Here is a 24,283-nt window from a genome sequence, read left to right as displayed (position 1 = left end):
CTGCTTCCATGAAATGAATACATTTATTTATTTTTGCATGAGGGGAGTACCTGTATGTGATTCAGCTATAAGACATAAGAGATGGTGTCTTCTTCTGAAGGGATGGTTAGACCTGCTCTTTAGCATGTGACAAAGCTCAAATATGGTTTGTTCTCTCACACTTGAATGCCTTTGGATCCCAGATGCTCAAGGATAAAGGTTTTCTTGTTTGTATGTTGCTTGTTTTGTGACTGGAGTTTTATTTATTTGTATATGTGCAGAATGCTCCATTCTCCTGGGTGGGATATCAGACTATTGATTTTGACACCTAGTTTCAGGCATAGGTGCTCTGGCTGTGCGGCTGAAGTGTCTTTGTTTCAAGTCCCCTTAGGATTGTAAAACCCAGTGGAGCAGTGCTTCATTGCAAAATGAAGAAGAATAGTACTTGGCTTTATAAATTTCTCAACGCCCCACACTCTATGTCAAATTCCTGCATATAACCTTCAGTTTTCATAATTCTCACGTGGTTCAGCATACTTGGATTTACTGATACTTATTTTTCATTTAAATTCTTATTGGAAAGCTAATTATGTAGGGTGTTAAGTTCCAGCTGTCCTTATTTTGGTACAAGATTGTTTATTGCTTGATGAAGAAAATTTGTCCAAAATAACACTGTATATGTCATGGCAGAGTACTTTCTATACAAAATGATATTTTACAGTATTTCCCTATCAACATGTCTCCTAAGACTTGCCTGGCGCTTGGAAGGCACACTGGAGACAGCTGGCCAGTACAGCCATGGCTTAAGCCTCATCCTGTCACTATCAAACACACAAAACACCGTATGCAGGATAGGAGCTTTATCATGGACTGGCTACAAACCAGACTTAAGTCACTAGGTAGCATCTCCTCGAAGAAAGGAATCGGAGCTGGGAACAGCAGATATAATGATGCATATCAGCCATCTCTGAGCAATGTGTGGGCATACTCATTCAGGCTGATGGGGCTCTCCCATGTCCTTGGGACACTGGAAACACCTTGGGAGAGAACAAGTAGTAGATTCATCCCACAAATTCTTTACAGTCCAGCCAGGCTGGTGATGGCTGCATGAGGCCCTTCTTCCACCTCTTTGGTAGATACAAATGAGACAGCTTACAATACAGCCTGGGTCTCCAGCTGGAAGAGAAGTGGTGACTTCTTGGGGTGGTTGGGCTCCCTACTCCTCTGTCCTTTCTGGGGTTGGCCCATCCCCGTGAGCTCTTCACTTCTCTCAGGCAGTAGGCTGAACCCAGGCTGGCAGTAAAAGAATCATACCCACCTCTGCCATGGTCTGTCTTGGCTGCCTGCTGCTAAAATCAGTCTGCTGATACCTCACTTTCTAGAGAAACATTTCAGAATCTTCATTTTCATTCAGAAGGTGCAGTTTTATGTTTTGGGTTTTGGTGTAATGGAATGTTGCAGTTTGATATTTCTCTACAGATCTTTAAGCTTTCAGGCTTAAGAGATAGGGTGGAGAATGTATTTACCTTTTTTGTGTTAATGACAATAACTGTGAATGTAAATAGCTATGTTAATGAAGCTTATTGAAAGTATTTTATCAGGGAATGTGCAAATCCTTAACTTTTCAGGAAGAAAGAGTAAATAGCCCTTCTCATATTTGCATGTGAAACTACAAAACTTAATTTCCTATGTATATAAGAGCATTTTTGTTTATCGTAGTAGACAAAGCACTTGAATAAGTCATTTTAGTTCGAAGTAGCACTGTCATTTAGTACTGTAATTTTTTTCTTCCACTGCCTTACATTCCCAATTCTTTCATAAAAGACAGCATATGATTTTGTGAACGTCAAACTAAAAATATGGGTGATGTTCTGTGGGTAGAATCCTCATTTTGGAAGTTGGTTTGGAAAGTAGATAAGCACCATTACTAATGAATGGAAAATTTTCTTTACCTGAGTAGCCATCTAGTTTTACTAGTGGCTTGATAGGACATTTTGTTGCATTTGTTTTAGAATTTCTCAGCGTTAAAAAGCGGGTTCACTCTGTGGTTCACGTACGTACATGCTAGCAGCAAGATACTAGTGGACAATGTAGAAATAAATAAAAATTAGGAATTGATTAACTCAGGGCATTTTCATAGGTCCTGAAAATAAATATAAGTTTACATCACCTTATTAAATCTAGTGTGTTCATTTTCAGTGAAATGGACTAAAAGATCAAGCCAAGTGTTATAGTATATGTTTTGAGTTTGCTCCAGTTCTGTTGGTTGCTGTTTGCATCTGTAAATCAACCTTTCTAAAGCTTCACAGACAAAATTTCTTTAAAATCTCACTAGCTTTGGCTCTTCAAAATGATGATGTTTTAGTTGATGTCATGATAATTTTTTAGTATAGAGGCCTTTCTTCTAAGGGAACATATATGCCATAAATATAGAATATGGGGCTCTGGGAGTTATTCCAAGTTAGTAGTTGTGTAGGGATGACACTTGGAAGAGCAGCGGTGGTGGACTGACGTGCGGAGAAAAGGCCTTTGAAGAAGGTGGAGGAAGATGAGTAGGCACACTCCTCACAGAGAGAGATGTCATGGCAAAATAAAACCAGAGCATGACTAGAAGACAGAAACCTAAAATCAGATTTTTATATTTTTCTTTACTAGTAGAAGAATTTATTAATTCTTTGCGTAAGGGTTGTAAGAGATCCACAGAAGGAAACCTCATGGCAAGAAATAGTTGCTGAAAGGTACCCCACTGAGGTCTAACGCCGTTTTTATCTATAACGTTGTCTTTGTTGTTAACTCCAATGGTTACGAAATGTATCAAATTCATGTGAAACAGACACAATTCCCTTCATCCTAAAACACTAATTTTAATATCCTTCCTATTTGTAACAGCCACAAAAATATGTTGGAAATAAATTTTTCCCTTTTATGAAGGCACATACATACATAACCCATAGAAACCAAGTCTTACATTAACAGAAACTGTCACGTGCACTTGACAACAGCAGGCCTGTGTCTTTTCCTTTGAGTCAGCTGAGAAAAAGCGTAATGTTGAGCATTGCACTGGTCTTTCTCTGGATAATTCAAAGTGTAAATTATTTCACTATTATTTCAGTTACCCCATACACTAGATTTCAAGAAATCAGTTTTATGTATACAGTATTTAAGCACCCATGAAGACCTACTGACATTTGCTGGGATTACACATAAAATCCTGTTGTGGGTGCAGAGAATACTCAGCTTCTTCCTCCAAAAGGCTAGTCATATCATCACATATGATGAGATATTTATTGAGTACAATGTTAACAGCTACCATATTGCTGTACTCCCACGTTGACGCAAACGTTGGCAAAAACTACTGTGCCAGCTGCCCACTTATACACTCCAGTTGCACCTTTGCTATTCCTCAAATCTACAAATTGCCATTCTCATCCAATTAATGCTCAAACACTGGGGTTTTTTTTCTGCCTCACATATTTAGCAGATTTCTGTTAGAAAATAAAAAATGAAGATGGATGCACAGGACCTGTCAAACCAGAGCAAAGCCGGCAAAGTTAAGATGTTTTTGATGCCAGAAAATGCCCTGGAGTGGTCTGTGGGAGTATTATGAGAGAACCAAGGATTAGTGCAGAGATTGAGGAGATTAAACCTTAATTAAAATGAGCACTTGTATACAGTACATATGGCAGACAACTATTCGTACAGCTGTAATGGCGCAGAAGACTTCCTGCAGTTACACAGGTCCTACCTCTCATGCTCCCAAGGAGTAGGTTTCTGCAGTGGCTGCTGCAGGACACATTGTTTGGGTCAGTGTAGAAACATACAGCTACAGAAGACTCCCCATAGCATGGCGCTTCCCTGTAACAAGATCAGGTGACTTCCATAATCAGCATTTGTATCCAAACGGCACACGCATTTTTTACCCTCCTGGTCATAGACTGTGCTGTTCCAGCCCATGATGGTGTGTTTACTATCAAGCCAAAGCATGGGAGCTGCGCTCCCCTCCTGAGTGCATGGAATTGCAGATGATGATAATTTCTGATAACTTTTTATCTTTAGCAGTTATTTATCTCAGATTTAAGATGGTCTCTGCCTGCGGACCTCCAAAATATGCTACAAGGGCCTATCAAAGACTTGAATTTGTATCCCTTTTTACTTCTGAGTATGTTTACATGATTTTCTGATGGAGTTATATTTCTTATGCTTAAAAAGCAAAAACAATCAATTTAATTTTGTGCATGCTATTTCTATGGTTGCATAATCATTTTTCTCTGTCCATGAAGCTTTATTTTCATTATCAGGAGGAATTTTATACTCTGTAGACTTAAGATGAACAAGAGGCATGTAAAGATCATACTGTTGTGGTGGTGATTGTCAAAATGAGAGGAAAAAAAGTGAAGCTTTTGATGTATAGCCTTTCAGAACTTAGTGGCCACTGCAATATTTTGAAACACAGAATATCAAAACATATCTAAATTGCACATCAACAACTTTCCAAAATATGAGCAGTACTGTTCTTGTCTGCAGTTAGTGTACTAATAGGGGTTTTTCTGCTGCTTGAATGCTTTCAAAACTTCTGATGTTACAATCCACTGCTATCCAATGTTTTATTAATCTTAGTAGGACTTTTACTGGAGATACAAAATATAAGTAGGCCGAAATTAATCTTTTCAGCAGTTCTTGCTGTACACTTGTGGCTGTGTGGAACTATTTACTCTTAAGTAGAAACCTGAAGGTTCTCTACATTGCAATGGTCTTCACCAGTACTCCCCTCTGATCCTCGTCGGTGTTCTGCGGTAATGCTATTTTAGGGACATGTTTGATAGTTTAGAAGCAATGTCTAGAAATAGACATCCACATGGGCATCTCTTAAAGCAGTGGGGCTTCTGCTGCTCAGTCTCTCTGATAACTTCATTCCTTTACTTTATTCAGGGGTTGCTTGAATATAAAACATTCCTCCACATCATTGCCAAATTATTTGTTTATAGTTTCAAGGCATATTATGTTTAAATAAAGTGTCATAACAGGTATAAACTAATTATTTGAATCAACATTGAAATACAGTACTGTCAAGTTCCAAGTGTCATTTTAGGATGTCTTGTAGTGAAAATCCTTCTGTGCTGTTCTACTGAGGCTAATTGGGCTGGATCCTTTGATTTCATCCCCTGCATGGAAGTCAGTGAACTTCATGCTATCTCTCTGAGAAGAAAGAACATAATCTCTGTCTTAGGGACTTCTTAAGAGATATTTTACCCATACAATTTTCCTTACCTTCTATTCCTTACTTTACAAATACATAGGTGTTGTATATAAATAAAAAAAACATTTCTGTAGCATATGCAATGTTATTAGGTGAATGAATAAAAAAGACAACTTGGCAAAAGAGGGTTGAGAGGGGGAGAAGGAAAACCATTACTTCAGTGCAGAAGGAAAAGCAAAAAGTTTGAAGAAGCAGACAAAAACTTACTTTAGAATTCCAATAAGCAACATTAGTGACTTTTAAAATAATAATGTCTGCTGGGGCATGTATAGAAAACAGCTAAGAAATCTCAGCTGTCTGGTGACTGCCAAATGATACTGCTCTGTAACCACTGCCTCCAACACAAATAGCTCAGCTACATTTAAGTATCTTTACTGGAGGCAATCAGTCACATATGGAACAGATCAGTTATAAATAAAGGTCTGCCATTCATATACGTTCAGTTATTTCGGCAACTAAGCTATATTTGTGTCCAAAAGAAATATTTGGGTAACTGAATGTCTCCCTTGTAGAAAGAGTGGAGAAAAAAGAAAAGCACACATTGTTAGCATAGGCGAAGAAATAATTGGAATTCAGTGCCTGGATGCATTTAATCTTCAGAACCAAAGCGTTGCCACCCTGTGCAACCTTTTGAAAGACATTGGTGCCTTAGGCTTAAGTACCTAATGTCACAGTGAATGAAGAGATCCAAACAGCCGACTTACTGCTTATGATGGGAAACAACACAGCAAGCAGAAGGAAGAGGAGCACTGTAAGAATATTATAAAAAGTTTCCGGAATAGTTTAAAGAAAATAGTTAATAGAAAAGATATTTTTGAGCAGAAGGTTAGCTTCTTGAAATTCCCATGTCTTTGTGTTTCTCAGTGTGACAATAACAAAATGCTTTAAAAACATCAAATTTTTTTGCTATCAATGTCTGTCTCATAAAGAACAGTTGTTTCAGAAACTTCAAGTCACGTAGGTATCTGCACATTGTAGGTTACCAGCTCTCCAGAACTGTTTCAAGGAGTCTGTCTAAGAACTCAGTTGCATATATAGCACCAGTGAGACACACAGACTTACTTGCTGGGCATGGGACAGCAAAGCAGGAGACTTTCAGTGCTGGTGTGTGCAACAACAGCACCAAGCAACAGGCCCAGACAGCTCAGTAGAGCTAAAGCCATCAGCAGCTGTGGCAACAGGTCTACTCGCATTTAGCAATTCAGTAAGAAACATGGGAAAACTTCATTTTCTTAACTGACTGAATCTAGTCAGATGATTAGTATGTCATTACTGTCTTTCCTCCGTGAAACAAGAACAGTATATCTTCCCCTAGGTTTTGGTTTTTGTTTTCTTTTCCTCCTTACTTTCCCTCTTCTTGGACATTCTCTCTACCTTACATTTCAGAGTTATTCTGCAGTGCTTAAGAGAAGACAGGTGCAAGTCCTGTGTTTGAATTTTTTCTGCCTGTGATATTTCGTTGTAAATGAAGCCAGTGTTAGCAGCTTTAACCTTTGTTATTCCTTGAGTTTGGCCTTGATCTTACTGCCAAGGAAATACACATCAACCAATATTTTGCATTTTAAGGAAAAAATGCAAACCAAAAAAAAAAAAAAAAATGGAGAAGCTTTTGGTAAAATATGCGTGTTTAGGCTGTGTTTTCCGTTTGAGAGGCTGATAAATTCCAGCATGAAAAACATTTTAACGTTAACGAATTTCAGAATTACAGTTTTTTGAATAGAAAACAAACGCCCGGATACGAGCCCTTTTGTTTATAACTAGTCTAGCAATAGGGAAGAGGTGAAATTTCCTTAGTTGCTTGTATTTTTAAGAATCCAGCCTTTACCAAAGCATTATTCCGAATCCTTCATTGAATAATATGCATAATGGTTTCTGTTTCTGTGAGTCTCATCACTGGCAAGTTTGTTCATTAGAATGTATATGAAGGACAAACATAGAAGGAACAGAACACAGTTGAACTGAATTCATTAAAAAGTTTGAGCAAATGCTGGTGGATTTTTTTTTTCAGTATTTTCTCAGCTCTCTTAAGAATCAATTCAAATCTTATCTAAAAGCAGTGAAAATCGTCCATCACTTATTAAGTTTTGTGAATCTGTGAGCCCTCTATACCTCATGCTCAGAAGTAAAGACAGGACAGACCCTCTCCTTATTTTGACCTTTATTCCATAGGTATGAAACTTGTTGAGATATTCTCACATTACTACAAACAGCCTCCACCCATTAACACTGTTAATCTCTCTGGTATGTTCAGGTCTTGCATGTGTTGGCTTTCTTCCATTTTATCTGAGCACAATGTTCTTAAAGCTTGCAGTATGACCCATGATATAGCAAAGGAAGTTAAATAAAGGAACAGAGCAGACAGTAATAAATATGAATGAAAAGGACAAAAGGGCCTCTCTGCATTTTCCATCCATTCTGCTGCTCTTCCATCTTTTCCTTTATCTTTTACATTCTCCTCTCCCTGCCATCAAGATTTTAAACATGTTAAGTCATCCCCTCTCTCTTTCTCTACTATAAGCATGAGTTATCAGGAATAAGCAATAATGAATGAATGCACACTTCCTTAGAAGCAACAAGCAACACACTTAGGGCAGGAGCTGCTGATGCAGCACATGAGGAGACAGAATGTAGCATGGCACGGTTTCATAAACCAGCATGCAAAACATGTCAGGCTGTGTGTCACCACATGGTAGCTGGTAAGGAATAACAATGTGTTTTTCTCCAACCTGAACATGACCCAGGAACAACCCATCTGCAATCTCTAGGCCCTAGTTTTTGGAGCTTTTTGTTCAGGGTGGTTTTTTTGTTGTTGTTGTTTTATCTAGGATTAAATCTTACTTGCTTAGTTGCCTCCTGTTTCATTCAATGAACATCTGGTTGGCTAAATACCAGGTAGTGGGTTTTCCACATGGGATTCTGTGGTAAAGTGCAACTCTTCTTTAAGGTTCTTATGTATATGTAAAAAACAGTGAATTTTATTTCTGTTGGCTTTTTATTAGCTTTGTATATTCAGAAAAGACTTTCAAGATGGCAATACCTATGCTGAGCTCTAGACTCCCTGCTGTTTTGCCATTCAGGTTCTGCTCTTTACGTGTTTTCTTCCTCAGTCCTTACGTAAGGATTACATAAGAGAAGACTCTAGTCTCCAAAATCATTTACCATATTAAATAGCAACTACCATCAATGGATCTTTATCAGCCGCCTGGAGCAGAAAGGAGACACATGGCTGTACATTTGGAAACCAATTGTTTACAGTACTCATCAATGCTTGCTGCCAGTCATGGGCAGATGTCATCAACAGTCATTATGCAGCTCTGAAAATAGAATCAAGCTTGACCTGGACAGGTCCTCAAACAATTGATAAACTGCCTTTGAATTATGGAAATGTGTGAAGTCCAGTCTCTCCATCAGCCTTCTGCTGCTCAGGGATCCTGCAGACCCAAAGCTGTGGTAGTGCGGGCAGAGGGTGCTCACTTGGGGTGTATGTGTCAGATGCTCGGCCAGGATGTACATGTCAAGCTGAAGTCTCCACATTCCTAAGAGTAATGGTTTCTCTGTGCCCCTGATCTGTCCTCATGGAGAGAAGCATGACCAGCATGTGCCTGCTGATCCCTGCGGCGGTGCCATGCCATCTCTGGAAATGGCAACTAGTATTTGCCCCTTGTTCTTCCTTTTTCTTTTTTCCATCAGAAACCACTGATAAGCAAAGAGTGAGCAGGAGAAAGCACTTTGGGGAGAAGAAGGGCAAAGAGCTTTTGAGAGCACCTCTGCCATGTGTGTGCTTCTTTGGCTGTCCCATCCACTGTGCTGTGCCCTGGGAAGGGAAGAAACAGCATCAGAATGCAGAGGGGCTCCTGTGCCTCTGTCTTGCCCACTTTCCCAAACCATGTGAACTCGGCATCAAGAGCTGGTGTCATGGCTTTGGCAGCATTCCTGCAATTGTGTTGTGTGGAGAGGGACAGCCTTCCATCTTCTCATATCCATATGTTTTCCCAAACCTGGCTTCCTCTGCCTAGCTCTCCCAAGAGGGTAAAGAATACAGAGTGGCTTCCTTACCCCTTCCTTCCCCTGCCCTCACGCCAGGCCCAAGAGGAACACTGCCTTCTCCCTTTCTTTCAGAAGTGCTGGTGAGCACAGGCTGTTGCAGTCCACCGCTTACAATGCCTTGGCATCAGCAGTGGTCAGCTGCTCCCGTGCTCCTGTTTGCTTGCTGACGTGTGGCACAGGGCACGAGAGAAAAGCAATGTTATGCTTCTGAAATGAGGCACAGCAAGTGTTGTGTGCCCACAGCTCCAGCCCAGCCTGCCAGTGTTTGTCTGCTCTTTAGTTAGAAGGCAGAACATTGTAAGTGACTTAGTTGCTCCCCTGTGCAAACCCCTCTGATCTCCAGCAGGCCTGGAAGACATGATTTAAGGCTGTAAGAAATGTGTTGCTTAGCCTTTTTGGAAGTGCACAGCTAGTGTTCATGTGATAATGTCATCTTTGAAATATAAGAGTGCTTTGTAAAGGTTACCAATACTGCGGAATGTAATGACAGGAAAAAATAATTTTTAAGATATGTCTCTGCAAGAATGGTACTCTGTTTGTTAGAAATAGCCAGCAGTCCTCCCACAACAGAAGAGGGCTGGATATCTCTGCGATTTGCTTCGCCTCCTTTACAGTCTCTAGAAGGGTGCATGCAGAGGGGTTTCTCTACCTGTTTGTTTACTTTCTCAAAACAAGGAAGATACCACAGCAATAACCTTTTGGCAACAATAACGTTGCGCTGAATCTAAGATTTTTATGAGCTGTATAGCAGAACATACTGTTATGCTTTATCTGTGCAGGGAGTGATCTCTTATTTAGCAGTAGCTGCAGCAACAGAAATGTTTCTGGCTACAGTTTTTGTGCTTTTCGAAGCATTCTCCTTTTTGGTTGTTCTTGAAGTTGTGACATGAGATCAGGGAAGCTTAAGAGCTTAAGTGACTTCTTAGTGTACCATCATTTCAAGATGAATAAGCGTTCATGAAGACAGCCTGTGGGAAGGGAACTGATGTACTATTTGAATGCCCTGACTTTATAATTCATACAAAACTCTCTCGGCAGGAGTGTGCCCAGTGCTGAAAACTTTGCCTTTGGGTTCAGATGCATCAAGCAGTAATAAGACTCCATGGCTAGCTGAGGGGGAGAAAGAGGACAAAACAATTTAAAAGCAATAAAAGAAGATACCCATGATCATTGTTGTAGCTAATCTTTTGCTCCTGCAGCCTGTGGAACCACCACATAATAGGTTGGAGAACTGACCCTGCTCTCAGTTGCCTGCCTTGCAGCTGCGTGCTGGGTTGCAACCTCAGTTTGGGAACGACTGGCTCAAGGAGAGGCAGCTGGGTGCTCTGCTCAGCTCTGTTTTGAGATGAGCAATTTTCTGTTGAGGTTAGTGAGAGTTTGACAGTACAAGGAGTTGAGACCACCATCCCTAGAGAGGGTGGAGAAATCCAAAATAAGAAGATATGGGTAAGACCATGCGTTCTCTCTAAAACTGGTTGCATGATCTATATGGATATATTTGTCAATTTGTCAGTGTTTTTTCCCAGCAAGATACAAGAAGGAGGTTTTACTCCAAGATGAATTCAAAGTTTGCATGAAGTTTGCATAATATTTCCATTTAGACAGTGCTGTCAGGCAGTCATTTTAATGAGTACTGAAAATCCCAGACTAACTGTAGTCTAATCCCACCACTTGCTTCTGTTTCTGTGTTGACACCCCTGGCACCTCCCAGGCATTTGCCTTCTGCAACAAAACAGCTGCACACTGGGAGTGAGCATCTTTGTCCAAAGTGTCTGCTATTTAATAACGCTTGCTGATAACAACAGTTCTCATAAGTTCTAGATGGCACTATTTCAAATAGTGAAGCACTATGCACCAAAATAAAACCAAGACTCAGATATCTTGATTTTCCCCATGTTAACCATCATATTCATTGTGTATATTTTCAGATATTTTTTTGTAACATTAAGAAGGTAGTTTTGAACTACCTGATGAGAGGAGTGGGGGACCAACCACTGCTGTCACAGCTGGGCTTCCCAATTTGTGTCTCATTTGTCAGTAAGCATCCCTTATCCCTCCTAAGCATGGGAAGAAGCCCTGAAAACATCTTGGAGCAACTTCCCGTGTTTTCTTGCTGAATTATTTGCTGTCACTTTTTTATCAGACGTCACTGCTCCTGTACTGGAAGCAGGAATGTTTGCTTGTAATTCAGGTAGAAGCTAGTCAAGTGCATTTTTGCTGTTTGCGATAGCCCTGTTATTAATTCCTGAGAGCATAAGACTTAGTGGTCAGGCTATAGATAGCCTATGGGTCTGATAGCTGCTAATCTTATTAACCCTTGGACTTAGCTTGATTTATACTTCATTTGTCGTCGTCCCCCCCTAGTTTATAGTGATGTATTCAGCTTTAAGAAAGAATAAACCACAGGGTGGATGGTACAAAAATGGTCATGAAGCATTTTTGCTCAGACCTCAAACTCTCTGCAGACAACGGGGAATTTGAATGTAATTTAGTGCAAGTGGCACTCATTTATATTGTACTATTAGGCAAATATGAATAGTCCTTGGTTGCCACTAAAGAATTTCAGTTTTCCATCTCTCCTTAGGCTCACTCTGTGCCATATAGACCTTTTCTGAATAATTTTTATGAATGTTTACACACAGGTAGCAATAAGTTTCTATAGTTCTTATTATCAATGAGCGTTCAGCTCTGCTCCAAAAATACACACAGGTTTCAGTACTGTCTTAATACCATGGCTAATTCATTCCCAGCAGGAGCTGTTTAGTGGTATACACAGAAATTAAGGCAGGGTATGTGCTCCGTTTTTGTATGACATTAGCTATATCACTGTAGATGTGTGTATAATTAGGCTGGTGCAACCTCTAAATTAATTTGATGTCCCTATGGCTATAAAATATGTTTAAAAGGGTAGTGACTGTTGTAAAAATTTAAGGAAATAAACTGTAGCGGTGTAGCTATTGCCCATGCAAAATAGTAGGACTAATCTAGATGACTAGCATTCAAAGTACAAAACTCTGTATGGCTCCACCATTACTTTGGTTCCTCTCCTGGATGCGCTATCAAAAAACTTTTCTGTCTCTGTCTTGATTTCAGCTGGGACAGAGTTAATTTTCTTCTCAGTAGCTGCTGCAGTGCTGTGTTTTGGATTTGGTGTGAGAACAACATTAATAACACATGGATGTTTTTGGTTGTTGCTAAGTAATGCTTATACTAAGTCAAGGACTTTTCAGTTTCCCAGGCTTTGCCAGTGAGAGGGCTTTATCTCAACCCACCAGTTTTCTCACCTTTACTCTTCTGATCCTCTCCCCCATCTCACTGTGTGGGGGAGTAAGTGAGTGGCTGCATGAGGCTTGGTTGCCAGCCAAGGTTAAACTGGACATGGGGGAAGCTTCTAGCAGCTTCTCACAGAAGCCACCCCTGTAGCCCCCTGCTACCAAAACTTTGCAAAGCAAACTCAATACAATTTAATTTCACTAAATATAACTAACTGCTTCAACACAGAAAGCAATTCTTGTTTGGCCTTTTTGCTATCCTCTACCTTACTTCCACTCCCCACCCTAGAAATGACCATGTGGATGTCATGTGGTCAAACCTAAAAAAGTAATGTCAGTGGCTAAATTGAATTTATGTGGAGATATTAATCAGAACCTGTCATTGAGACAGATGGGAGTAGATGAGGTTAGACTAAAAATGGAGAAAAATAAGAACAGAGAGAATTAAGAAGATGAAAAATAGTGGTATTAAAAGGAAAAAATAGAGAAATAACTTTAGTAAATTTGGTAAAAAAGCTCATGTAGGATATCAGGTTAGCAATTAGCATGGAAGAAACAGAAAAAAATAAAAGAAAAATAACTTACAGATGATGGGCTTTTGATGCAAGTTCAGTAGTTAAATAAGCAGTAATCAGGCAAGTCTGAAAACAGCCCCATGTTCCATCGCACATGAGCCACTGTCAGACCTCTGTCACTAGTCAACAGCTGTGCCTGGATAAATGACCACTTGTTCTGCTTTGCAGCCAGCACTGTCCCTGTGAGCCCGTGTAGATTAAGCCCCCTGAACTTTGGAGAAGGAGGGGAGGGGTTAGTGTTAGCCTAGGAGAGAGTGTTTTGCCATTTTTATTTGCTGTTCTCTCATTTCTCATTCTAGAATATATTGCAGATTATCAGAGATGGCTGTTGCACACACATATAAGAATAATTTAGGGGGAATCATTCACAAAGACTAGATTTAGCTTCAGGATCCTTTTCTCCCCCTAGCTTCCTGCAGAAACAAGAGAACGCATTTTCTCTGGGGCAGCTCAGAGCACCTACAATAGCTCCTGTTGAAACACTTCTGAGGATTTTAGGACTTCCCACTGGCTGTGGAAAAATTCTAAGGCAAATAAGCTCCTTAGGCTTTTGCAACTATCCTCCTGTGCAGCCTGGTTTAAAAACAAGGAGCAGTGAATCAGTCACAAACAGATTTTGGAATCAGTTCTATGATTTTCAAGGCTCACAGAATGCCACAATTCCTCCACTGACTAAGCACTCAGGGGCACTGCAGACGTACAGGAACCTGAAATCTGTAAGGATTGCCATAGTATCAATAAATAACTTACTGCAAGGCTGCCGTATATTCAGAACACAAGTAAAGGCGATAGGATGTCACTCAGAGCAGAACATGGTTTAATTAAAATGCTTGTGGATGTTATTAACAAAACAGTGCTATAAAATAATGGTTACTTGATTGCCTGCTCATGTAGTCTCTCTATCCAATCTGCCTGTATCTGGGTGCTAAGTAGACATAAATTCCTACCACAGCAAAACCATGTAAAACACACCTCTTAATTGCTGCTTCTAATGCATTTCCTTGTGAGATTCTAATTGTGGCTCACATAGTTAAATAATCATAGATCTGAAAGAGGTTGTAGTAAGTGACTATAAGTCAAGTGAGAGAAATTTAAGGCTAGTCTTAGTCTGCATGCAGACTCTGAGCCATGGAGAGGGAATGTCTGCGTGTTTCTCCTCTCATTCATTTAACATAATTTTCCTTCTTTTTCCTTAGCAGTTAATTAGCTGTGTTCATGGTAGCAGTGGGGAATAAGACAATGGTGTCTTTCCTATCTTGCCATGTCACCTCAGTCATAACAGATCTTGATGGTACAAAAGCTGGCAGGCAGCAACATTAATCTAGAACGACCATCTTCTGTGCCTCTACAAAAAGCTTGAGGCCTATAAGAGAACTAGATCAGTAGATGACATGGAGGACTAGTCACTTAGACTTCCTTTATTAACTACATATATTACCTCCTTCTTAGCTGTCTTTTTGAAGACTTTTGACGTCACCTATTGAAAGGATGTAGTATTATGAGGAAAAGCCATTGTGGAAAGGGAAAGGGCAGTAGAAAAGACTCAAGAAGGTACTGTAATGGAAAGCTAGCAGAAATGTGTCTTGTTCCAATGAAAGTGGGAAACACTGAAGAGAGAACTTATCACTGTGGGCTGCTTAAGCAAGTAAAATATGAACCACACTGGAAACAGAAAACTGGAGGGCCACCAGAACAGGCTTTTATATTCCAAGTTTAGTGCACGTGAGAAAAACAGGGACAGCATGAGGATACAATGAAACAGTTCCCAAGAGGTTAAAGATAACATGGGGAGGCTACATTGTAAGTCCTGGAGGTACAATGATGAAAAAGCACTTGACCAAGAAAATGCTAATTGTAATTAATTTGTAATAAGAAGATGAATTTTGAGATCGGTTCTTTTTCCCACTAAAACTAGTTGGACTTTTGCCATGAAGTTTATTGGGAAAGGGATTAAACTTTGAATAATGGTTTGGTTAAGAAATCATTGATGTAATTGTGAACTGTTGGAAAAAAGTAACTAATGAAATATCATTGCTACAACAGATGCATCCAAGGTGTCCCTTCAGGTATTTTTAGAACTGATGGAACAACTAGTTGCCAAAAGAAACACCACAGAGAATTGAGGAAATATCAGGAGACTAATGTCACAAGTCTTTAAAAATTGAATTAAAAGTAACTATGGTAACTATTGTCTTATGGGCACGGCTTTAAATTGAAATAAATACTATAAATATTAAAGCAGAAGGGGAAAATGTATTCATATGGAGGTGAATAGTATAATGAGAGCCAGATATGACACAGGTGTACCACAATAAACTAGATCCAGGCAAATTAGAACATTTATCCCTTCACTTCTTTTTAAGACGAAGGAAGAAGAGTAGTAGAGTACAGAATAGCATCAAGACTCTACAAAGATATCAGATGCTCTGCCACATACTGTCTTAAGGGAATTACCCAAACAAGTCAGCTTGGGCTAAAATTCACTTCAAGGTATCACAGGCTGGCCACTGAACTGTAGAAAAAAAGTAAATCTGAATAGCAGGCAGCAATGCCAAGGATAAGCAGTAGTATCCTTTAAAGGTCAAGATGTGGTCCAATATCTGGAGGATAAAGCACTAATTAAATGCGAAAATTATTACTAAGGTAGGAAGACTGATTAACAGCACAGAAGAGAGAGGAAATACAGAAGGTTCTAGTTGTTCTCCAGGGATACTGTGGATCTAATGAAGTGAGGTTAAACTTAAAAGCAAATTAATAAATGATAATGCTAAGCATTATCAGTACTTTGTGCCCATTAAGCAACAAATAAATTTTATGAGGTTAAAAATACATGATTTTTGTCTAGGAAAGAATTTTTCTTTAAGTGCTTATTCAGGCTTTATAAAGCTGATCAGAAAACTGACATTCAGAAAGCAGCAACATAAATAGCATTAATAAAATGATAATTTGCCTGATAACTTTCTGTTTATCTGAGAGGAACGTTTTCTTTTAATTGGTTCTGTTGCTCAGAGTAGGTTGGGAGTTGCACACCCAGATGATTTGGTTGGAAGGCTCCGTACTCTAAAGTGTTTTTTATTGAATGAGGACGGCATGGTGGTGGTTGGTAGGGAAAGAAGGCTCAGATACCACGGCGTTTCCTTGATTGTGCTTGGGCAGACCAAAGACCTAGCTAGGCCAGTAAAGTCTCCTTAAGCAGTGGCTGAAAAATGGATGTTTACAGAAAATGAAGAGCAGAACAAGCTCATGTAATTGTCTTTGATAACTCTTCCCCAGAATCTAGTGATTTTCAGCTTAGGGACTGTGTGGGTTTAGTAACTCCAAAGGATTTCTTTTCCGTGAACCTTTCCAGCCTCTCCTTGAACCAATGAAAACTTTTAGCATGGACACTGTCCTTTGGCCTTACAACTTTAACATAAAAATGCTTGAAGTTCCACCTTCTTCTGTTTGTTTTGAAGCTGGGTGCTATTAATTGCAACTGAAACCCTCTAGATTCTTGTACTGGGAGACTTGGCAGTCAGACATCAGCTCCCCTCTTTGTGCTACTCATGCTTTAGTGTATCTACCACATATTCCCTTGGTTGCCTTTTTCACAGACTGATTGTTTATTTACCTGAGTAGCAGGCTAGCTTCTTCTCCCCATACAGAAGCCATTTTCATATCATACTATACAAAAAACTACAGATTCATGAGTAGGTCCTCTGACACCAGAAGTCAAAGATTACTTCAGAATTGTATCTTTGACGTTTTAAAGTATGCTTTATGATCTTGCAAGAAAAGCCTGAATGCATGAACTGAATGCAACTGCTGAAATGAAGCCTTCCTAACAGGGAAGGAGGCACGTTTTGAGAGTATGAACTATGGCATACTTCTCACTGGAGAGTTTCCAGAAACAGCGAGGGCTTCCCAGCATTGCAAGCAACATCAAAGCAGAAAACAGCAGACAGACCCCTCTCCAAGAGAGCTGCATCTTCACTGCTGGACTTAGTGTCAGGATGCCTGGCTGTGGTTGTTACCTTTGGAGAGAGTGGCAAAAAGAGGGAGAGAAACTCACTCCAGAGCTAAGACTAAGCACTGCTACTCTGCTTTGGATTTTCCTAGGGAAAAAAGGGGGACCTCTGCCATCATCCTCCTTGTTTGAGCATTTGAGGAGTCTCTTACTTTGCTATCTGAGAAAGAACAAAGAGGTTCCCAGTGAGATACCGTGCTTAGCGCTCCAAATTGTCATACATCAGTGTCTGTCTCTGTAGAAAAGAAGCTGTGTTGAACTGCACATTAACTGTACGTAGTTGCGGCTTTCACTTAGGGTCTTAAATCTTATTTTTTGTCTTTCTGTCACCAGTGTGTGGATTTTACTTCAGTCCTATGGTATTTCAAGAATATCTTGCATACAATCCTTGGGAAGTATGTGCCTTCACATGCTTGAAACTCTTGACATGTCCACTAAAGACAAAGAATGACTGTGAAATGACAAAGCATTTTTCTCCATGAAAATTCAGGAGTTAGCTGCTAAGCTTAGTCAATGCTTCTTTTAGTACTGACTCAAAATGCTGGATACTGGTTTTGAACCTTCTGTTTATCTATCCTTTAATATTTTGCTTTTCTCCTCAAAAGCGATATATTGATAGAAAAAAAAAAAAAAAGGCTGTCTCTATTTCCCCCCTTGTTTTTCTTTTTGTTTTCTTTCCTGAAAACTATGTCTGTAGCCTTTCTGCCTTCTGCTTGCACAGTTCACTGAGCAATAACACAAGACTTTTTTATTCCCAAGTGGAAAAGAAGAGCTGGAACTCTTGAGTCTTGCTGAAGTCTGAGAAAGGAGGTTTCTTTTGTAACGTGTAAATAAACCCCTGCTACTTTGAAATATAAAAGTGTTTTCAAATAGGAAGAATGGGGCTGCCTTACAGCTCTGTGCGGTGCTCTGCTGTTACATGGAGCAGTTTCCCCAAAATGGAGTGCAATGCAGCCAGGACAGAACTTTGGAATGGTGCGTGGGTTTGCGTTTGGGATAGAGAGGAGCACACAGCACCTTTTCTGCTTGATTTTATGGCTTGAATGAGGTTGTGGCTTTTAGGAAAGAAGCCACAGGCCTCTCCAGCTGGCTGGCAGCCTCTCTGACTGTCTGCTGCAGGGTAGTAGCCCTGCAGCAAGATCTTGGTGACCTACCTGGGAGGCTGTGAGTGCCAGGTTAAGGCATGAGAGCCAAGATTATTAAACCTAGCCAGGTGTGTCACAGCTCATGTTTCCTAGTACACATACTGTGCTAGAAAATACTGTTTCTTTCTCCTTATGTAAGGTTGCAGGAACAACAGACACATTTTCGTTGAACTACGGAAATTGGTAATAACCTATTTATCTAAATGTTGAAAGTACGAAAGGTTGCTGTTGTGGCAAATTCTGTGCAAGCTTTTGCAGTGCTTAAACACATGACGCTGTTCAGTCTCTAATGTTGTGCTGCCATTGCCAGACTTCCTATTACATAATGTTGACCCATATTTGTGTTATGTGACATTTTTTGCTAAACACTGTCAGGGATAATCCGTCACAGAGTAAACTTTCTGATTATACTCTGAGATTCTTTCATCCTTTAGCACAAACGTAATTTGTGCCTCAGACAATGCTATTCCTTGTTTAATACAAGCAGAGTACTGTTCTTACAGGTAAGAAAACCACCAAGAGAGTATCAGATGCTTTGAGCCTGAAATACCTAGGACTAAATTCACTGCCAAGTGATCGTACAGAATCACATCTGGGAATAATTTGAGCCTTAAAAAAAAGTTGAGCCCTAGACCAGGTGATGTGAGTAGCAATAGGCTGAAAGAGGCATGAAGTCTGGAGTGTGACTCTGCAAAATGCTGTCTCAGGCAGGTCCAGCTTGTTTCATGCTTCAGAAAAGCAGAGCTGGGGAAAAGCTTTCTCTGCTCTACTTTTCCACTGGAGTCTGTCAGTATTTGTAGACTAAACCATTCTTTTCCTAAAAAAAAAAAAAAAAAAAAAATTGTTTTTTTTTTTGTTTTTAAATGATGTGTGGGGAGAAATAGCTACAGCTTAGCCAGAGGTTATTGCTATAAGGCAGCTGAGAAATGAGGGGCACTGAAGGAATGGGAACACCCCTAAAGCTGTCTGCTTTCAAAGAGCTATGCGAAATCCATCCATTCTTAAAAACCTGATTTCAGTTGCATAGAATAAAAAGTAGAGTGAAAGGTGTATAAAATAGAGGCAGAGAGAATAAAACAGGAATTCTCTCAGTGTTCAAGAACAGGGGCTGCTTCAAATGGACTTTACATAATGTTGTAGCAAAGAAGTAACACGATTGTGTGAGCTGCTGAAGTGTCTGCCACATTGTGGAAAGGAATGAATGTGGAACGTAAGCCTGAGAGACTAAATACACTGTCTTCAGAGAAAGAAATTTTCCAGCCTTACGCAGGTGATGGCTGTGTGCTAAGAACAGTTGCAATACCAAGTAGAAAGGTTTTGCTTCTGAGCAAGGAATGAATGCTTGTCAGAGCCAAAATTAAAACCTGATGAATGCAGTCTCACCCACTTTCATTTCTTCCCTCTTAGTTTCTGCATTTGTCCTCATTCTGTCTGTGCATTCATTCATATATTCCTCTCCCTTCCCACCTCCCCATTGACTCACACTCTCCCTCCCTGTTTATTATCGCTTCCTTTTAATTTTCTCTTCCTTTAGGTTTCCTTCCCACTCGTTCCTCTGCCTGACCCCTCTGTGCACATTTTCCTTCATGGTGAAAAAACAGCAGAGAGGCAAAGAGGAAGAAAACATAGAAGGGAGGGGGCAAAGAATAGATGGTTCAGGAAGGGTGCTCAGCATTGCACTTTCTCTGCATGCTGTGCTACAGATTTTTGGAGCTGTCATAGGAGTCAGGGCTCCTAAAACTGGTTCCTTTCTCCCAGGCAGCAGTACTTGTCAGTGGCTTTGTGAAAGGTAACGTCAGAGCTCATTTCCTCAGATTAGTGTCCCTAGAAACCATCATAAAGAAAGGAATAATCCCAAAATCCTGTGGAAAGCCACTTCTGAGTGACAAACATCTGGCTGTGTGGGAAGCTTGCTACTGCGTCGGATCAGTGAGGACTGGTAGGAGACTGGGTGGTCTTTGGGCTCCGAAATGGGAACTTTAGGGATTCTTTGGACTTGCTGGCATGCAATGCTGACTGAGAAATATCATGGCCTCGAGCTTGTCAGGGGCCTGTGTGTAATGAACTGTTGTTTCTCAAAGCAGCCGGTGATGGTGTCTCCAAATCACTGGCCCAACGGTGCCAATTTCAGTTTAGTGAAACGACAAAGAAGTGCCAGGAATGTGTACTGTCATGTGTGGTGGGAAATGGGCTGAGACGACTTTATCTGGGTGATCCCACCCCAGCCCATGAACCTGACTCCAAAGGCGGTCTGCAGCACGGAGCAGGCGCTGCCCTCCCGTGGCCCACGGGCTGCGGCTGTCCCCGGCCTGCGGGGAGGAGGGCGCCCGGCCCTCGCACCCACCGGTGCTGCGCTGCTGCACAGCTTTTAATCCATTCTCCCATTTCTCTTTGTTTCAGTTTTCTCCTCTTCTGGCCCCGTTCTTGTTCCTGAAACTGCTAACTGAGATGGAATTGTTTCCCCAGCCCTGATTAAAGTAAAAAATATCTTCCTTTTCAGAGAAGCTGGGCAGAAATAGGGCCGGTGCACTGCGGGTTATCGCGCTCTCCCACAAAAAGAGCAGGAGGGAGGCGTGCAGGGCAGGTAACCAGGAACGACTCGTTCCTGCACCCTGTCCTGCTATCCATAACGCTCTGCCAGCTTCTCCTGCTCTATCAGTGTAACGGCGGCCAACGTTTCTTTCTTCAAATTCTTGCATAACCGAAGGATCAAAGCGCAGGCAGGCAGCCCTTGCAGTTTGGCGTGATTTACGAGCAGCGGTTGCGGTGCGCCGTGTGCTTAGGGAAGGGGAAATCAGTAGCGGCGGGTCGGTGGGGCGTGTGCGCCGCTGCGGCTCCCCTGGGCTCGGGGGTAACCTCGGAACAAAGCGCCGAGCAGCGGCGGCGGGCGGCCCGGTGCAGGCTCCGTGCGGGGCCGGCACCCCGCGCCCCCGAGCCGGCGGGTTTCAGCCGGGCCGCGCGCCTCCCGCCGCCCGCTGCTAACGGCCGCCGCGTGCCCGGGGGGGGGGGGGGGGGGGGGGGGGGGGGGCAGGGGGGCGAGAAGGGGGGCTCGGCGAGCCGGGCGGGGGGCAGGGGGGCTCGGTGGGCCGCGGCGCCGCGCTTCCCGCCGCCGTTACATAAGGCGGGCTGGGGGAAGGGAGCGTTCCGCTGCGGCGGCGGCCCCTTTAAACGCGGGGCCTGGGGTGCGATGAGCGCGCGCCTCTCTGCTGCCCCCTCCCCGCCTCACTGCAGTGACAAATCCGCTCCCCGCCCGCCTCCGCCGAGCCCAGCCGAGCCGGGCGGCGCCGTGAAGCGCTGCCGCGCGGCTCTGCACCGCCCGCCCGCCGCGGAGCCCCCCAGCCCCAGCCCCGGCGGCGCGACAGCAGGCAGCGGCGAGGGGCGCGATGGAGGCTCCGCGCCTGGCGCACACCATGAGCAGCCCCACTAGCCCCTGCGAGGAGGTGATCAAGAACCTGAGCCTGGAGGCGATTCAGCTCTGCGATAGGGACGGTAAGTCCGGGCTCGGCGCGGCTAATCCCTGCAGACGCAAAATGCCGCTGCCCTCACGGATGTTAATGCAAATTAATCCCCGCGGCGTATGGTCCTTTGTTGTGCCCCATGTATCTGCAGGTGCAAGTGTTCCCCACCCCTCCCGCCACCGCCACCACCCTCCTGCCACTGAGAACAAAAGGAAAAAGCGAAGGTTGCACCTTGCTGGAGGGAAGGGAGGGAAACCCGCCGCTCCCTCAGCCATCCCTGGCGTTGCAGTGCCTTTACCCCTGGGCGAGCCCGCTGCACAGCCCTGCCCTGCCAGGAATGGGCGCCGGCGTTTGTGCCCGGAGAGGCAATGAGAGGGAGCTGGAGCAGGCGCTGCAGAGTCCGGGTCTAGAGACGGGGTCGTGGCCCTGGTGGGTTTTTTGTTATCCGTGATCTCCAGACTCCTTTGTATTGCGGGGCAGTTCTTGTGCTTAGAATACACAGACGAACCCGCTGGCTGGCTTGGGCTAACGGCGAAACTTGTTGCCGTTCGCTTGTGCGAGCCGTAAGGCGGGGAGCGGGCCGGCGCTGGGGCTCGCGGGCAGCCGGAGGCGGCGGGCACCGCGCTTCAGCACCGCGGACAGCACCGCGGCGGGGCCGGCCGTGCGGGGCCGCGCCGTGCCGTGCCGTCCGTGCGGGGCCGCGCCGGGGGGCCGCACGCCCGAGGGAAACCGCAGTGCCCTGGGGACAGCGGCAGTCCTCCTCCCGGAAGGCATGGCTGGACCGTCGAGCAGATTAAGTTTGGGCTTAGAGTTGGAGGTGCGGATATTTAAGATTGTCTGGGTCGAAGCAGCCAGAGAAATGGCAAGGGGGTGGTGAGGGACTGCCACAACTGTACGTGCTTAAAGCAACACTGAAAGCTGACTGTGGTAGAAGGGAGTAATACCGTTTATGCCCAACTGGGACTGATAAAACCGAACAGAGAAACTGCTGGTCAAACAATGAAAAAATATTTTCCTGTAGAGTGCCGTATAGTTTGCGTTCATATACCAGGTTATTCTTATCTTCTGATCTGACATTGAATTGTCAAAAATAACTTCTCATTTTTTGATGTAAAATATGCTTCGGGTGTACAATATATGTTAACTGGCAAATAGCTGAGGAATGGAGATACTGTGTCAGTGAATGGTACGGCTGAATTAATGAAACTATTTCTTTGTTGTGAGTGTATTTTTGGAGCACAACTGTGATAGGTGATGGTTACAGAAAGAGTCAGTCCAGCTTTCTCAGCTCTATTTTTACAAATTACTTGTGATGAAATACTTTGCTTTTTTGACCTAGGCAGACTTAATATTTTAAATGCTGGATTTTTGGAAGCTCTTTGTTTTTCTTGACATAGTCAAGAAACTCACAACACATTATAAAGTCTTTCCAGTAATTATTTCTATAGCTGCTTTGGAAATTCTTTGATTGGTTCTTTTTAATGTTGCAATTCATGTTATAATATGCACTTCCATCCACTCATGCCTAACTCACTGCATAGAGAAACTGAACTATGTTTATAGTAAAGGCTAGACCATTCTTTTGTTGAAATACTTTCCCACATATATTTATTTTCATTAATACTAGAAAAAATTGAAAATAGATAAATTATGCAATCTTTCATATTTTTCTGCGCCAGTTAATTTAGTGAAGTACTCAGTGTTGATCATTGCAGACTATTTTATTCAACATACTGTAGTTAAGGACTGCTTGATTTTTATGGAATACTGTCATACAGACAAGCAACTGGAAAAAATGTACAATTTTAATTCCCTTTTGAAAAGGCTCCATGGGAAAAAGACAACTTTCCTGTAGATCTGTCTTTGCAAACTAATCTTCATCAAGTAAGCCACTGTCATACAGAGTTATTACTTCCTACAATATCTAGTTGAGTTTCTGAAGGAAGCATCTATGTTGGGCATGTAAAACATGCAACTTGGTGCCTAATTTGGCACAAGACTGCACTTGAGCTTACTTCGGTATTTCCTACAGGTGGCACTTACGTATCAAAAAGCTTGTTTTAATGGGAACATAAAAACAAGCAGGCAAAGGTTAAGGCATTAATCTTTCTAGGTAAGCATGCAAATGTATATGCAACATATTTAGATTCTTAATTGTGTTATGTGGGTTTAATTAGTGCATTTATATTATAGTTACTTGCATATTATTTTAGTGTATCCTTGTAAAAGACGTAGTTCTCAAGGTGATATATTGGCATCACTGAGGTTAATCAAAGTTTTGTGATAACTATCAATATATTACCCGTAGTGAATTAAAAATATGCTAGCTTTTCATATTCTGAAAATGTCCTTGATCTCTAAGCTGTAGTAACTATAAAGGCAACCAATGAAATGATAACATTACATATCCAACTATGATAAATTCTGCTGCACTTAGCTGGGAATTGCAGGCAGTCCCGCGGTATAAACATAAGCAATAACAATTTTTTTATGCAGATAACAAAATATTTTTTGTGTTTTCCAAGATGAGGGAACTAATATTGA

General features: G+C 42.1%; 1 protein-coding gene across 4 annotated transcripts in view; it reads left to right on the top strand.

The window, feature by feature from the left end:
* The window catches only part of PHYHIPL (phytanoyl-CoA 2-hydroxylase interacting protein like), an 80,110-nt gene that overhangs the window by 22,401 nt on the left and 33,426 nt on the right, over positions 1-24,283 (top strand). Inside the window, exon 1 of one of the 4 annotated variants that reach the window (XM_040607269.1) lies at positions 21,395-21,770. The exons of the other annotated variants lie outside the window; for them this stretch is intronic. Coding sequence (XP_040463203.1) covers positions 21,665-21,770 — 106 coding nt within the window. The 5' untranslated portion in view covers positions 21,395-21,664. Of the gene's footprint in view, positions 1-21,394; positions 21,771-24,283 lie in introns of those variants that run through there. 4 annotated transcript variants of the gene reach the window in all.

This window comes from Falco naumanni, chromosome 9 (assembly GCF_017639655.2).
Source record: "Falco naumanni isolate bFalNau1 chromosome 9, bFalNau1.pat, whole genome shotgun sequence".
Lineage (NCBI taxonomy): Eukaryota > Metazoa > Chordata > Aves > Falconiformes > Falconidae > Falco > Falco naumanni.
This window is presented reverse-complemented; position numbering and strand designations above follow the sequence as displayed.